Below are 17,454 nucleotides of genomic sequence, written 5' to 3'. Positions count from 1 at the left end.
AACAATGCTCAGGAGCGTTCACCTCCTGATCAAAGTTTTCAAATGTGACAACTGAGTTTAGATCCAAACGATAAACCTGAAATTTCAGAAAGTCTCCTATTCTGCTGCTGTTGTAGACAAAGGTTCTTGGCAAGAGTTCTAGTCATCTTTTTGGGGCTAGAAATTCAATCTCTTCCTCTCACCAAGAAATTGCTAGTTATTTTCCAGATATTTCTTAAAATAATCCAGCAACTTCTTGGATGTGATGGTTCCCCACAGCCTGACCAGCATGAGTGGCATTTTTGATATAATATATAGTTTGGATTAAAATGAAAAAAAACCTGGAAGGCCTAAACACTGCAATGGCTTCAAAGAGCAGCCTCTCCCCTCTGAGGAGAGATTTCCTTCTTATCTAGCTGTGCCGGAACATGTGTCAAACACAACGACTGTCATCACTTTGGAGTGTCCCATAAAAGGAAAAGCAACCAATTATCTGGCTCTTCAAAAATACACAAAGAAAAGGAATGATTTTTTAATTGAGTGAATGTTTTCTCTCTAAAGAAGTGAAGAAAAAGCTTGGCATTTTAAATTCAATGTTGAAACTTGGTTACTTGTGGTATAAAGGACTTTGCTGAACCTTTTATTGTAGTGATAATAAACAGATGTTTGTAAGTTGATTGTTTGGAGTTGAAAAGAATGAGAAAATGTTTTTGAAATAAAACTTCACTTTTGCAATTTGCTATTTCAGGGAACCAATCTACCGCCTTCAAGGCAAATTGTACGAGCTAAGTTCTGTAAGCTTTATTGTTGCTTTTTCATTTAGCTTCTCAGAGGGCAAAATTTGTCTCTAACTCATTGGTTTGTCGAATACTTGCTGCTGAACGACTTAATGTTAAGCTGTCTTGTCTGTAACACTACCTCAACAAAGTGTAATTGCAGTTCATCACTTAACTGCACTAACCTGCTGTTACCAGTTTGAACTAGTAGAACTTAAAATGTTGTAGAAGACTTTGCATCGAATTAATATTTTTGTAGTTTAACAAGTTTCTCAAACTAAAATGACTAATTGGTGTTTATTTTATTATATAACTGGAAAGCAGTTTTTATCTGATGTGAGTGCCTCTATTCATAGTAAACCTCTCTTTGTAAGGTGGGCAAATAAGTTTCTGGTAACCAAAAGGAAACATTAGCTCTGGTGTAAATGAACCTGCTGTTTATGGATACAGGTACTGTTCTTGGTGGTTTGTTTATGTCAAGGAATTACTTCGGATAGAAAAATGAGTTTTATGAATGAAAATATTTAAAGCCTTTTTAACATTCTCTTCATAGCACCAGGAGGATCAAAATATCACGGACAGACTCTTTTCTAACCCTTCCACTTCATGAGTAAATAAATATGTGAATGTCTTTAATATTACTAATTAGAATTAATTGTCTAAACTGCAGTTAATTTTATAACAAGTTACTACCGGTTTAGTGATGGAAAGGTGTAAGAAATAAATTTCTGTATTGTGTGTATTCTTTGGCAATATCTGTGATAAAAACGTACATTTTTTCAGTTTGTTGCCACATCATCAAATTCTATTAGTTATCATTTTAAAGTAAACTTATATTCAGTTATGGAAAAAGGCAGCACTGATATTAGCAGCAGTTGAATTGCACCCCTTGGGGAGATCAAGATCACTGAATTTTCCCAAAATAGTGGAATGCTCATTTGCAATAATTTGCTTTTCTTTTTTAGTAGCTTGCTTTGGGCTGGAATGATGCAGATAACTATTAACTATTTCTGTGTATCTTGGAAATAAGATGAGCACAGCAACACCTAATTTTTGGACAATAATGCAAATTCCTCTTAGCATGTTTTTCTCCTTTTTCCTCTACTACTAATTTATCCTCTCACACTTAATCTTTGGCCTTTTTTTTTGTTTGTCTTTTCTTTGCTACCGCCTGAGGTTTTGACCTGACTCCACAAAGTTTCTTTTTAAGCCACAGGTTAGTCTGTCTTCTCATCTGCTTGGAGTACTCTGTGCAATGCTTGGTTTTACACAGCACACTAGCAAGGTTTGGCTCCTGAAAGCTGACCCACTCGTAATTGTGTGTGTTGTGTGCTGAGAATTGTTTTGGTGACTAAAATTCAATGTTTTAAACTCCCCTTTATTATAAAGCTTTAAAGATTAAGGTGTCATTGCTCCGTGAGCCCAATTGGTGTGTGCGAGAATGCAAGACACTCAAATTATAGAGGATTATATATAATTTACAGGAGATTCTGTGTTTGGCTTCTGTGGCAAAATCTGCTGCTGTGCTTGAAGTAGCCCTGTAACTGGAGAAAGGGCTTAATGTGAGCTGTGAGTTTCAAGGCACTGTCCATGTGATGTGGAGGTTTAGGTCTGAGGGGTTTGTTTGACCTGCCTTTCTTCAGTGTTACACCGAAAATCTGATTAATTTTCTGATTAATTTCTTCTGGACACAAGTAGCATTCAAACTCTATCAGCTGGCTTGAACTATAGTCCTAATAAGTAACTTTTTCCCTTGTAACCCCTTTTTTTTTCTTTTAATCCTGCTTTATAGCATACTTTGTGGTTTCTTTTCTTCAGGTATACTTAAATCCTATTATCTTTCATGACCCAGGAAAAAATGCTTGTAGGATTTTTTTATGCAACCAGATGGAAATGGAGACTTTTGCCATGGTCAGTGAGGTGGTTATGAAAAATCATGACAAAGCTGTTCTGTTAAGAAATGTCAGTATTTCTATGAAAGAGGTGGTGCCCATGAGCTAACACATTCAAAATATTTCAAAATTCAGCAGCATGAGACCTGCTGGTTTTGAATTTTCACTTTATCAAGTCTACAGGAGTATTGCTGTTCTAAATGGCCTTTATTTATTTTTTAGGTTAATATCCCTTCATGTTTGACTTACCTCAGTCTTTGTTTAACTATATTTGGAAGTATATTTCAGTTTTTTACCCCTGAGAGCTTTGCTCCAGTAAAGACTAAATTTGTCTTTAAAGCGGACATGTTTTTAGGTTTCAGCCTCTGTCACTAGTTTCAAGTTATGTAATACATTGTGCAGTGATTTGTAGGGAAGCAATGTCACAAGATCTTGGTTATGTTCAGTATCAGAGAAGATCTGATCATTTTGTGCTGGGACATTTGGCAGATTGCAGTGAAATATTGTAGTAGGTTTCCCCTCTAATACTTTACAGCTTCTGTAGTGTGAGGATCTTCATGACTGAATCCAAAGAACCAACAGCTTCTTAGGATGCCTTCCTGAGTAGCTTTTGTAATTTTTATTCTCTCAATGTGCTTACTGTTCAGTAACACATGTTGTAATGACAGTGGGTGGAAGATGGAGTGGTACTGGGAGCTGTGTTCTGTGCTCAGAATTACTTCAGTGGATTACACAACACAACTTTAATGGTGTTACATTAACAATTGCTGCTGCTTGTGTTCTTGTGGGAGTGTCCAGTCCCATGATTCTCACTCTTGTGTTTCTGTCTGCCAGTATCATGTATCTCACTTATCTTGAAGTCATCCTTCAAATACTTCTTTAGAGAATCAGAAAGTGTCCTGTTTCTTTCAATATATTTCTTTTACAAATGCCTTATTTGATTTAATGCAAATTAAGTCATGCAGCAACACATAAAATGTGCTTATTGTGTCAAATCCTGCTTTCCTGTTTATCCTTGAAGTGGTGGGGGGTAAGAACAATAAATATGATTTGGGTTCTGTGCAGCTGAACTATGAGAAAGTGATTTCCTTCTGGCTTGTTCGTGTGCATTCAGAGGCTCTGAGTTTCATTTTTCAGTCACCCAGATTAGGTATCAGGATCCTGAAGGAAGGAACTGTGTCATCTCTTGTTCATCCTGTGCATGGAGTCCAGCTACCGGTCAGAATATTGTCTCCAGTAGCTTCTGGCTGTGCCCATGTTTTTCACCTTCCTGAAGTTCATAACTTCTGTCACTAACATCCGCTCTGCACAGAATGACATTTAGAAATATGATAGAAAAGAGTGAATTGGATCTCTTAGATACAACCCAATAAGAAAAAGAACTAGTGAGAACAATAATGAAACACAGTGCTTTCTTTTTTCAAGCTGAAGTGCTATAAAACATAGCTAACACAATGATTAAAAAAACCTCCAAAATAACAACTCTCTATCAGAGTTTTTCAACTTTGAAAGTGTCTTTGAAAATCTTACCTTCTTATTGCCTGTGGAAGAACACTTTTAAAATATGGCTTGAGGGTTTGGGTTTTTTTGGGTTTTTGAGAATTTAGCTAGAGTCTAAGGTGTCATTCAGCTTCTCTGGAAAGTGAAACTATTTTCCTTAATCTCACTTTTTCTTGCATTACATCTTGATCCAACATCTCCCTCTCCTTTACGTCCGACACTGATGCTGAGTCTTCTGTAAGTGTAGCTTTTTGGAGTTAACAGAATGTGCCTGGGAAATGGGAAAATTCAATGATAAGGACATGAGGCATAGCACACTAAGCTCATCTTCTCCCTGTTGGTGTCCCCTGGAACAGCTTCCTATTATTTTAGATTATTGTGACCTGTTGTAGAGTTCAGGATATTTTAGAGAACACAGAACTCTGTTTTCCCCGAGGGGTAGAGATAAACAGGTCGAGAAATTTCACATGAAAAGCACGCACCCAGAATATTGCTGTAGGCTGGTGTCCTGCTCTTCTGCAGGGTTGTGGGGGAATGACAGCTGGATCTAACCCTCAGCACACAGGATTTTTGAAGAAACTACCAGCAAATTCCTTCTTTTATGAACCAGTGACCAGGGATTGTCCTAGCAAGTCAGCTTGTTTCTGTCCACACCCCATGATGGTTGCACATTTGTGGGGAGATGTGTTGGACTAGAGCATGACACAATTCCTACCTTAGAAGTATTGAAACCTTCAGTGCTCCTTAAGTGGTTTGTATAGTTTAGTATTTAAAATGTTGTCCTGGTCTGTTCTGAGACCTCTACCACAAATGCCTTCTTGTTGCATTGAGAAAATGGGACTCTTACTAAGCAGTTACAGAGCCTGTGGTAATGGTGAGGCAGAGGATGGAATAACCAGAGAGTGCTCCTTCCCTTCCCTTTGAAGTGCTCATCACCTGTAAGGTTCTTGAACCTGCTACTTAGGTGTTCCTGCCTGGTTTACTTCTAGAAACCACCTCTTTATCTTCACTGACACCTGTGTTCAAATCTTTTACCTTCCCTGAGATGTTTCTCCAAAACATTTTTCCTCCAAATCAGGTGCTGGCCAGGCTGCCTGGGCTTCCTGTGTGTAGATATGAGCTCTGCATGGAGCAACGTGGCATTTTCAGTTGCAGACAATGTGGTGCAAGAGCATCTTCTCTCCCAGCCTCTTTATAGCATGGGAACATGTGCTGTGAAGGATTGAGTCTGCTGCACAAATACAGCTCCCTTTGCTGCAGAACAAAGTTCAAGTGAATTCAGAACCTTAATTTTGTTGCTTTTCCCCATTTTTTTCCTTTAATTTTTTACAGTTCAGTGCAAAAAGAAAAAATAAAATTAGTTTGGTTCCACAACTTGTCCTGTGGCAGCTGCCTGAAGGCCAGTACACTGGCTGTATATACATGTTACTTGTTTCCTGTTAAAAACTTACTTCAATAAACATCACAAAATAAAATGAGGATTTGATGGGTAATCAAGTTCTTATCAATATGTTTCCCTTAACTTGCACTTGGGCAAGCATTCCTTGTGTGTTTGTGCTCAGTAGTGCCACTCTCCACTTAGGTTCCCCCCCCCCCAAACCCACAAATGTTAAAAGTCCTGACCCAGTTTTGTAGAAATCTTTGTGGAATAGGTTATTCCATCTAACCTACTTGTGCCATACCCTTGAGTCTCTTTACAGGAATCATGTCCTGTTCTCTCATCCCTTACTGTGCCTTCAGAACCGAAGCAATGCTTACTTAGAGATTTTCTTACAGGCTGAAAACTTACAGCCTGTTTTTGCATCTTCAGGACTTTTCTTACACTGCTGGCCTGGTTGGTAGTAAATGGGGAAACACATTTATCTTCCTTGAAATGAAACTGATACTCTTGGATTATGTGCATTTCCATACAATTTCTTGCTTTTTAGGCGCAACTTGTTTGGTTTAGTTATCAGATATAATTCAGTCCCTTATCCTGTGCAAAACCAAAGCTGTTTTTCTTTTTTTTAGGAATTTGCATGAACATCCAGGCTAAATAGGGATGAATTCTGGTTCTGAAACTTTTATAGGTGACAACGAATATATGGTGAGCCATGTTCTTCTTTGGTGAGTTGTTGGTATTGGAGTTACAGGTCTTGTGAAGCCCTATGAGAGGAATGTTGGTCTCATAGATTTCTTTAAATACAAGAGGAAACTCATGTTTGATCACACAAGTTGGAGCTTGTTGAGAGGGTTCTGAAGGGCTTCTCTGAGCACTTTTTTGTCCCAGTATTCCATTGGCAAATGAAGGATGTTGCTGTGGGGAGAAAGAGAAGAGCTGAGGTTCCTTGCATCTGTGATTAGGAGAGTTCTGTGGTCTTGTTCAGAGCATGATAGGAAGGAATGTTTGCTTTCTCATTTATATTGGAAAACACTGGCTGTTCCAATAAAATTGAAAATTTCCATCTCATCTGTAAATGAGTTTTCATGGTTATACTCTTCTGCTGGGGAGTTGTTTCATTTCTCTTTCTCTGTGCATGATGTAGCCTCCTGGTCTTAGTATTTATAGATAGGTTCACATCTGTTCTTTCATCTTTGGCTTGTATCTATATTATAAAGTTTTGCTTTACCTATTTTTCCCCTGATTTTTTTTGCTGCCTAAGGTTTTTTCCCCTCTTTTCTTTTCCTTTTCTGTCCTGTGAGAAGAAAATGGCTCTCACATGCCTCTCCTTACAGCTTCCCGCCTTAATTTTAACTTAACTTTAGAAGATCTCTCCCCTTTGTCACTCCATACAACCACTTCTGAAAATCCCCAGGGTGTGTCAGAAGCCACTCACTTTACCAGAATTTAGGTGCTTTTCCTGGTCACCTTTAGAGATGACCTTAAAAATTAGACCAGAACAGTGTCGTCAGAGATTAAGTTGTGTAGGCTTGCACAATGTGTTCATATACAGCAAATAAATATCTTCAAACTTACCTGATTCTTATCACACTCACACTTGCTCTAAGTGCAACATTCTGATAGTTTGGCTTCACTCTTTCTCCAACCTTCAGACTGAAAATGTAATATTCAGTTACTTTTTTGTTTTTTTGAATGCTGCAAAAACTCTTGAATTTCCCAGACTGAAAAAATGCACCTGCTTGTGTTTCATTTAGCAAATCTTGGTTTAAAAGAATGAATGCAGCAGCAGAACTCTGTCAAGGGAGTAATGAACTAAACTTGTACCTGACTGCACCTCTGCATAGGTCATCCGGAAAGGCTGGCTCACCATCAACAACATTGGCATCATGAAAGGAGGATCCAAGGAATACTGGTTCGTCCTGACTGCAGAGAGCTTGTCCTGGTATAAAGATGATGAGGTAAGGAATGAAGAAGTTTTTTCTATTGGGGAAAACCCCAGTATTAATACAGTATTCTGATATCAACTTGAAATATTTAATCAGTTTGTGTAAACTTAAACTGAGAGGTTGTTTTAAGGTTTTAACTGTGTTATTTAAATTTCTGGTTTGATTCATGGAGAATGCTGAGTGTCTAAGACTTCTGTTGAAATGCTGATAACAAACACAGGGTGTGGTGTGGGGTATTTTTGTTTGTTTTACTTTTTTCTTCTCTTCCTGTGATTTCCACACATTTCTTTAAAAAAGGAAAAAATCCCAGGATATTTTGAAATACTCTGCTTATTGTCCTATACTTGCTTTTGTTGCTCTTGTGCATCTACTGCAAGTTGGTCATAAATTGTCTGGGTAAACTCAATTGCTGAAGTTACTTTCATTTAATGAAAAGAGCTGTTCTCTGGTCTTATGTTCTGAGAGGATGAAAAGCCCATCTGCAGAGTTCTCTAGCTGGTTGGTGTGGATTTTCAAATTTGACAAAAAATGCACCTTCTTGAGTGATCAGTAAATGTGAGGTGAGTGATATGGAAATAAATAAAAGGACATCCACATTGCTCACTTGGAATATATTGTTAGGCAGCTTGTCTGTTCTGTTTAATGACTTTTTCAACAGTGTGTGCAATGATACATTTTATCCAAGACTCCATCAGTACTTTGGAGGTTAAAACAGGATTATGTGTGCCATCAGATTTATGGTAAAGCCTGAGTTTTTTAAGGTTTGTGTTGGTTTTTGTAGAAAAATAGGGCTACATTTAAAAAACAAACTATTACTTCCTATTCGGGTCTTCCCCCCCACCTCCCAAAAAATGTTTTAGTAAGAAATTATTGACTTTTAGGGTGAAGCAGTTCAATGGATGGAAGAAGCACAAGTAAAGAGAAAGCTTTAAATGAGCTCTAAAGCATCACTCGATCTTTTCATCTTATTCTAAGTAATAATCAAAACACTGGTTGAACCCAACAAAACAGGTTGATGGGGACTGTGCACACTCATATTGTCTCTAAACTACCATGGTGTTTTACTGCAGTGGATTCTCTGGAAGCCCTGGGGGGAGGGCCTGCAGTGCATAAGGCAGAGTGCTGTAAAACCACGATGTGGAACTCCTTCAGTAATGCTGCTGGGGGTGGGAACTATTTCTGCTGCTCAGAAATAGTTTTTTCCCCCCCACTCTGTATCCATTTCGGGATACACCTAAAGGCAGAGGGACAAATTAGGTTATCTTGAGGATTTTGCCCCTTTCCCTTTTATTTAAGTTTTAAAGGGATTCAAATTTAGTGTGACAGGGAAACCAGTGCATGTTAGGCAGAGGGGAGGAGGCAAGGGATGGGTGTCAAGAGGGGAAATTTTACTCTCAGATTGTTGAAATAGAATATGAAAAAAATGCAAAAGTGACTTTATGAATTTGAAAATTTGAAGCTTTTTTTTATGTGATCTGCCTTCAAGTTACTAGAACCAGCTTTCTTAGGTAAGATACAGGCAACTGTAACTAAAACAAGCAATGTGGCAAAATTAACACACCTGCTGTGTTTTGTCTCAAGCAGTTGGAGGTGCATCCAAGATGAGCTGTGGCAATGTTTTTCGGTATTTTTGGTGTTGTTTTTTAAATCTGATTTTTGTTTAGTGGGAAATATAAAAATTCCTGAAAATCCTAATGGTACATCTTGTGCAGTGCAACTTTAGAAAGAAATAGTTTTGACAATCTGCTGGGGAGAGTCACCTGGGAAGCTCATGAAAGTACTCAGAAGGAAACGGCCGCTGTGTGATTTCCATATGTATATATTAAGATAATGTCTCTTAATTGCCAAAGAGTTATGTTTTGAGAATCATGAAAATGTCAGTAATTAATTCAGGCCATGGGAGATCACTTAGGAATTTCTTAGAGTGGTAAGAAGGTAATTGCATAGGATAATAGCAGAGTATTATTCCATGCTCCGCTGTTGAAAGAAGTTGCTCCTTAAGTACAGATTAGCTGTATAATTTGATTATTCTGTCCTGGAAAAGAGTTGATAAAGTTATGATTTTTTGTAGTTGTTTGTCTGCTTGTTGTTTGTGGTTTTGTTTGTTTGTTTTTGTTTTGTTTTGGGTGTTTTTTGTTTGTTTGGTTTTTTGTACTGGACCTTCTCAGTAAGACTGAAAAATCAGTAAGGCTCCTCAGCTGCTGGCTGGAGCGGCTGTGTGGGGGTGTTTCCCCCCAGTGAGATGCGCAGTCTGGTGATGTGAGAAGAGATCCCTGTGTTTGTGTGTCTGGCTGTGCCCTGTGAGGTCGTGGGGAGTTCAGGGCCCCCATCCCCTGCTCAGGCTGGCCGGGAGTCTTTCTCTGGCAGCTGGGGAAGGTGTAGGGTCAGCTCACACCTGGCTTCCTTTGCCATGCTGAGGAGTTTGTGCCCTCTGTGCCTGTAGCCAGTGCTGCAGCAGCTATGTACCAGAGAGCTCTGACAGTGTGCTTTGCAAAGCTCAGTGCCTGCTGGGGCCTCCAGGGCTTCGTACCCCCTCTAGTGTAAGCTGAACCTGGTTTTTAGTCTGGAATTTGCTCTGAGATCAAAATCACTACTGGTGGCTCGCTAGTGCCGTTAGAAGGATATAAATTCCTTTGTGAGGTGCAGCTTTATAAGTGATAAAACCACAGTACAATGTATTTAGGAGCAAGTTGCTATGGCAAAAGATTTCAGATTTTCCTGTATGATATCAGTATTAGAAAAGAAACAATTGGTTTCTTCACACAGTTTTGTTTGTCAAACATATGCCAGGATTTTATTCCTGATGAGAGCGATTCAGTGCCTACGAATGAGTTTTTAGACTTGCAGTTCTGGAAATGCCAGGTTCACGTTTGAGCAGCGTGCTTAGAGTAGCTACGGTATCGGTTCTGGCAGAACTGACATGGATTAGTTTCTGATCCTGTGTGCAGTTGCTTCTGTTTGTAACTTTGCTGTGTGACCAGTACCATGACTTTGTGCTTTTCTGCTTAAAAACCAAGCAAGGAAAGTGCTGTGTACTGGCTTTGAGGCTGCTGTAAACAAGTGCAAGATCAGGACACTCTGTGACCTGACAAATACAGATTTATTTTGTAGAATGTTCCATGTAATCCTAGCTGAAGCATTATAAGGCATATCTACACACACAAATTATTAAATCTGAGCGTTTTAGCTCTCAGTTGTTGCTGTGTTGTTAAGTAGCCATAACTAAGGTTCATTTGAGAGTCAACCTGCAAATCTGAAGTTTGTGAATTAGCCACTTCTGCATTAGGATGAAATGGACTTTGGGACTGTGGAATGTCATTCCAGCTTGTGAATAAAAAACCTCTTTACTGTAAAGATTTGGATGCCATTTGTAGAGTGGTGTAACATTGTTCCAGTGCATGGTCATAGAATGTGATTTTATTATTCTTTCTAAAGCATCCAGAGATTTCACTGGTATTACTGCTGTGCAAAGGATGCCAAGCTGGACTCTAGAATTGGAATTTCTAAAAATGTGAAATTTACATTGATGGGGAAAAAAATCTCCTGTAGTCTTATTCCCAAAGAAAATATTTCCATTCTGTTTCAATAGTAAATGATATTATTGTCAACATCCAGTGATGGATGCAGTTTGTATTATAATTTCACAGTTTGTTCCCAGTTGTAAAATGATGTGAGATTTGAGAGCGAACCTACAAAAATAAGGGAGGAGATGAGAGAGTGGAAAGGGGAGAAGTTCCTCTAAGGTCTGACATTGTGTATGTTTACAGAATGAGCTTGCCACACAATAAGCTGCTCTTGGCTTCTGTGACAAGCAGGAATGTCAGGGATTTTTATACAGCAAGAATCGAGCATTGCCTGGGAAGCAAACAGGAGGACAGAACATACGGAGGTGCCGCAGGGCTGCGGATAAATCCAACTTACTGTTAGTGAGCTCCTGAGAACTAGGAAAAGAGTACTATAGGAAGCACAGTAGGAATTTCAGCAGTGGGTTTTATTGTACTTGACAGGCAGTGCTGCTTTGACTCTGGGCTTGGTGACTGACCGGCTGTCTGAGGTCCAGAGGACTCTTGGCTGGAGCTGGTGCTGCAGATGCTCTGGGCTGTCAGAGCGGGGTCCCACTGGCGGCTGTCCCTCAGGCTGGGTTGTCATGCGACTGCCTGTCTGTGCCTGCTGTACAGGTGAGAGGATGTTCTGCACAGCAAGTGTAGACAGGCAGACACATGACAACTCCGTCCAGCCAGTCCCTTGGAGCCATCGCCGCTGCTGTGCAACACTTTGTGCCAGTCCACTTTGGGGGGCGTTTGTTGGGGGAACACACATAACAGAATTGAACTTTAAAACATTGGCAGCTGCAGAACAAGAACAGAACTTGATTTTATTCAGAAAAGGAGCTTGGTACATGAGTTATCATTGTGCTGACACATATCAGGGATGCGATTTCAACAGACTGCTCACGCTGAACATTTGGAAAAGCGAAAAAGAACCGAAGCCATGGTTTATTTTATATGCAATTCGTACAGGGTTTTGCCTGCACATTGTACTCACACATAGTAATTTAACCAGATGTTTTTACTCCTCATGGAAGCACAGAAATACTAAAGTTCAAGATAAAGGATATGTTTATACAGTGCATATTTTCTAGGAGCAGATAAGTACAATAATCTGGGATGTTAAAAATAAAAATCCTTCTGTATAAATGGAGGCTGCAACTTGCACATTAACCCCATTATAGGGAATGTGCTGGAAAGAAAACTGATTGCATTTTGGATCGATTTTGCTAATATGTGATAGCTGTACATGTATTAAATTCCTTTTAGTATTTTGGTTTGCATGTTATTTAAACTTTGCTTTGTCTCAAAATCTGAACTTTCTGACAAAATAACTTAACCTCATAAAGCTTCAGTAAGTTTTTTTCAGTCAAATACGGACTATACTAAAGATCAAAAGCATGCAAATAGCATCATTTCACATCACAAGATGTGCTGCTTTGCTGAATTTTCTCTAAACGCTGTCTCTGCACACAGTGACCGTCATCCAACTTTGCAGTGACATTTGCAACATTTCTGGGGTATTGTTTCAGAAGCTATAAAAGCCATTGGAGCCTTAAAGGGGGAAAAGAATAATTGTATTAATTTTCTCTACAGATTAAATGTTTCTGGTTTGTAATGGTGTTCTTGAATCTCTGTTGCTCGCTAGTGCCACCATAGGTAAGCAACAAAGTTGTGCTTTCAAACCCTTCTCAAACATACCCCATTCAGAATAGCAGCCTAACAATTTTAATCCTGAAAACTGATTATAAATTACCAGAGATTAAAGGTGGGGATAGTGCTGAGGTTTTATATTAAACTAATAATAAGTCAATATGTAATTATTCAGCTGTTCTGTCTCTAATAATTTTGCCGTAAAGAATAATATTCATTTCAGTTAATATACAAATTGTCTATACAAGTTAAGTTTATAAATTATATGAATGAAATTTTCCTTGAACCTAACAAGGTGGAATAAGATGTCTTAAATAAATGAATCAACCACAAAAAATGGCTAACTAATTCAGAGATGAAAAATTAATTCCAATACATTAAATACTTTGTCTTTGTAAAATACTTAAAGTTTTATAGCTAAAAGTAAAATTTTAGGAGTATGCTTTAACTTGCCATTTCTTCCTGCCTGCTTTACCATTTGGAAGAAAAACAGAAGTGGAAAATTAGAAGTATTTTTAAAATAGATATAATACACTAATTGTTTCATAGATTTAATCAGATTTAACTCCTGCATTTAGTTGCTAAAGAAGTGAAAAATCTTAAGTCTGGAAGGAAATTAGGTCTGACTTTCTGTGTTATGGATCCTTCTTGAAATAACAAAGAATTGTACAGTCAAAATTATTGGCAACCTGTAGTACAGTATATTGGAATAGCAGAAGTATGGATTTTCTAGAATAGGTTTTCAGTTAAGAACTGTCAGGGAGGTTGTGCTGGGAGGAAAATCGTAAGTGGAAACTTTGTGCCGTCTTTCTAATAACTGTACACAAGGAGAATTCATCAAAGAATCAGCAAAAAGCTTTACACCTCGACAGAGGCAAGTTTGTTTTACCTTCTGTTAATTCACTGGGTGCTGCTAGCCATGACTAGATTAATATCTCCACTTGATTTTTATTTAAAACCTGAAATTCCTTGAAATTGTAGTTAACTTGCTTAAAGGGCTTGTGTGCTGTGTCTGACTGACAGACTAAGTCAGGAAAGGACTTGAGAATATTTTAGAATACTCATAACAACAACAACAAAAAAAATCTCATGATTGCCAATATTATATTTACAGAAACTTATATTAAGGACCTGGCTTTAAATATTGGTACCTTGGAAACTGAATTGAGATATGTATTCCCTCCAGTAGTGATCAGGACTCTTTATTTAAGGGAAGGCTGTTATTTTTAGATACTGCTTTGCAATGCTGTGTAAAATGCAGTACTGAACTACAGTAGAATAATTCAGGAAAGTTTCATTCTTAACTCTGGCATTTCCTGTCTTTTTGTAGGTTTAAACCAGACCCTTAATAGTATTTCAATTAAGATTTTTTTTTCCTTAAATAAAGTACAGTTCAGGAAGCAAAGCCTTTTACAAGTAAAAGTAAAGTTATGGTCTTGATTGAAATGGATTATTTAAAAAACCCAACACATTAAAGTTTAGGGCTTTTCATTTTCCAATCTGCTTAGCAGATTTTGATTGAAAGATTATAATGAGCATTCTGTGTAGAAGCCTGGAATTTTTATGCAGATATTTTGCTATTTTGGTTATAATATTTTCCAACTAGAAATGATACTTGGGTGGTCTGGAGGCACAGTGATAGTACAGGAAGGGGGGCAAGGAGCGTGGGGCGGGTGGCAGTGTCTTCATGCTCTGAAAATACAGATGCACTAAATAGCACTGGCAATGCTCATGCAGGAGACAGCATGCAGCTTAATGACAAGGCAGAAAGATGGCAAATGACATGGGTTTTTTTAAAAGTAACTATTTTTTTCACATTTGGATACTTATTTAATCTATATTTATATCTGTAAAGTTAACTGAATTTCCCCCACCCTTCTCTCTCTTTTCCTTTTTTTAAACATTAAAGGAATAGTTAGAAAAGGTTTGAAATGTTTTCTTCCTCTTCCCTATTTAATTTTTTTTGAGTGCACTTAAATAAAATAAACTCCCTAAAGATGAAAGAAGGTCTATTGTATTGAAACACCTATTTTAAATGTTCCTACTGGCTTCAATGTGCATTTTATGGTAATATGTATCAGTTCATACAACAGGCTTAAGTATTGGTATTGTCCTGGCTTTAGAGAACTCTCACCATGATTAGAATGCATTGGGTCCTGCTAATTTCTTTTTTTATTCATTACAAAAAGTAATATTTGGTGGTATTTTGTTTTTTGGTTTTTTTCCTCCTGAAATATTTATATGCAGCCTGTTTGTGTTTGTTGACATGCCTGTTTAAAGCATCTTGTTTTATAACTATTGAAATCTCTTCTCTGTGACTATGATCAACTAGAAATTGTTTCAACTAAACCAGCAGTATTTTAAGAACCGCAGAATCATTTAATTCACTTTGAAAATGTTTTGATTACTGAGCCGAGGTCGATAACTTCCTTATTCATTGCTAACAATACAGCCTTTCTTTCCATATCTGCTGCTTTGCACTCTGCATTTCCCCCCCGCCTCCTTTCCAAGCCCCATGCCAAGGGGGCCTCCTCGATCTCAGCCTTACAGTCTAAAAATGTAACTTTGAAGAGTCATGGGTGTATGGGAGGGGAATCACTTCCTAAACCCAGAAAGGTCATTTAAAATAAAGATTAATGCAAATAGTGGACTAGAGATAAGAGAAACTCTCATTCCATATGTTTCCATCGTCCTTGCTTATTTAGCAAAAGTTAACACAGGCTATCTGCAACACTGTTTTCATGAAGAGCCTATTATTCCCTGGATAACATTATTTCCTTCCTTAATTTCTAAATCAGAATTTAAAAAAAAGTAGCTTTGCAAGTAAGCATTAGAGAGAAAAAAAAAATTGCAAACAATCATATTCCCCTCGAAAGCAAAACTGAGCGAGTTTCTTAACAAGATTTGGAAACATTTTTCTACCGCTTAAGCAAAATCTAAGTCAGAAAACTTTTCAGATTTGTGATGTCTAAGACAGCAATCGTATGTAGAGATCGAGAAATATTAGTGCCAGTTTGACTCTAGTTCCATTCCTTTCATTTCTTCCTATTGCTTCAAATTTTCTCTCAATAACCACATTTATATGTGTGTCGTAACTCCACTTTAAAGCAGAGTGAGAACAAAATTCCATCTACTCACACTATAATGGATTAAACCCCACTAAATTAATCCTAAAAATAATCTTCTGCAAAACAAAAGGAAGAGAGGCTGAATAACTTACAAGTGTATATATACATTAAAAAAGAGTTTTTTGGTCAAAAGAAAAGTCTTGCTGGGAGGCAGAGGGAAATGACAGTGCTAGTCCTTCCTTTGTAAGCTTTAAGGCAGCCAGTTCAGGCACCATCACACCAACACTACATGACCAGTTCTTCCCAAAAGCTCCTCTATTGATTATCAAAGGAGCAGTGGAAAAGATCAGCATAATATACAGATTTTTTTAATAAAGAAAGTATAGCGTGAAGGCTGTCTAAAATACAGCACACCTTCTGCAAAATTGGCTGGTTGTAATACTAATGGCTGCATATTTATGCTAATTCTTTTTACAGTACAGCTATTCCAAGCCTTCCTGGCAATAAGGAGCACCATATAGGTGGGATTTTTTTCCGGTTGCAGTAGTTTGTTACTACTGTTAACTTTAGGGGAGCTGACTCTGGAGTTCGGCTGGTATCAAATTGCAGCCCAGACTTTTTGTATTATTTTGTCCGTGGGGATTTCATTCAGCCTGAGGGTTTTTTTCCCCTACCAGGACAGCTGGAAATTCACCAAAGCAAACTTCTGCATTGGTTTACAAATTCCATTTTTATCAGTGGGATTCAGGACAAACTAACTTATCATTTTGAATGGTAGAAGAATCATTAGCGGTTCAAAGTGCACACGAGAGCGGCAACAATCAATCGGTCCTGATCATTCCCATGCAATATCCAGCCAGGTATCGGGTTGGAAAGCTCTTTCTTCCCTTTTATTTATTGAGTGATTTATTTTCCATCACATCCTGAATTTTAAAAGGTAATTTTTCCTGACAATCAAAGATTTTGTATTCTACATGGCAGAAGCCTAGCATGGAGTAGTCAGTTTTTCTATGGTTTCCCTCCCAGTTTTCATTAGCACATCTAGCATAAGTTACTTGCAAAGAAGTTTCAACTGCATATAAAAAACTAAGTACAGTTTTCCCCAGAGGTGATATAATATGTTTTACAATAATATAAAATATTATTCATGCATTCTTTTCTAGTATTTTATTACTTTAAGGAAAAATAATTTTAAAAAAATTTATCTTCGGATCATAGATCACAACAGGAGCTATTCAGAATACATACTTCTAGCAAGCCTAAGAAAAAAAATTATATACTTCTTAAATATTTATACTGAAAGCTTCAAGTAAAAAAAAAAAATTAAATTTACCTTTTTAGTTTGTTGGGGAATAAAGCTTTATTTTAAATTAAAAAAATTAGTAAAAAAGAAATAACCGACTTTAGCTTTACTGTTGTACACTTCTCTAGGCAGTGTACCTCTAGGCAATATACCTCTCTCATTTCTTGCATGGCTTTTAGTGCACCATCAGAGCTCCATCTTTCTTGCAGTGATGACTGGAGGAAGGGGGGAGGGGAGTCACCTAGGTTCGCCAGGTCATAGGCCAGGTGTTCTTCCAAAGCAGGCCTTACCAGAATGTCTTCCCCGCTTTATTCTGCAGTCCTCCTTTTTCACAGTGTCCCTTAGCGTTTCTTATTCCCTAGTGTGCAAAACCTGTGAAGAAAAATACTGGATATGAGATCTGAAAGG

The 17,454-nt window shown here is 37.8% G+C and overlaps 1 protein-coding gene across 7 annotated transcripts in view; it reads left to right on the top strand.

The window, feature by feature from the left end:
- DNM3 (dynamin 3) overlaps positions 1 to 17,454 on the top strand; it is a 172,457-nt gene that overhangs the window by 42,200 nt on the left and 112,803 nt on the right. For 4 of the 7 annotated variants that reach the window (XM_038143969.1, XM_038143967.1, XM_038143966.1 and 1 more), the window contains exons 14-15: positions 728 to 757; positions 7,373 to 7,486. In XM_038143969.1, the coding sequence (XP_037999897.1) occupies positions 728 to 757; positions 7,373 to 7,486 (144 nt within the window). Of the gene's footprint in view, positions 1 to 727; positions 758 to 1,965; positions 1,972 to 7,372; positions 7,487 to 17,454 lie in introns of all 7 variants that reach the window. The other 3 variants (XM_038143972.1, XM_038143971.1, XM_038143970.1) reach the window with 2 other exon arrangements.

Source organism: Motacilla alba, chromosome 8 (assembly GCF_015832195.1).
Source record: "Motacilla alba alba isolate MOTALB_02 chromosome 8, Motacilla_alba_V1.0_pri, whole genome shotgun sequence".
Taxonomy (NCBI): Eukaryota; Metazoa; Chordata; class Aves; order Passeriformes; family Motacillidae; genus Motacilla; species Motacilla alba.
The sequence above is the reverse complement of the archived record's forward strand: the minus strand, read 5'-3'. Positions and strand labels throughout refer to the sequence as shown.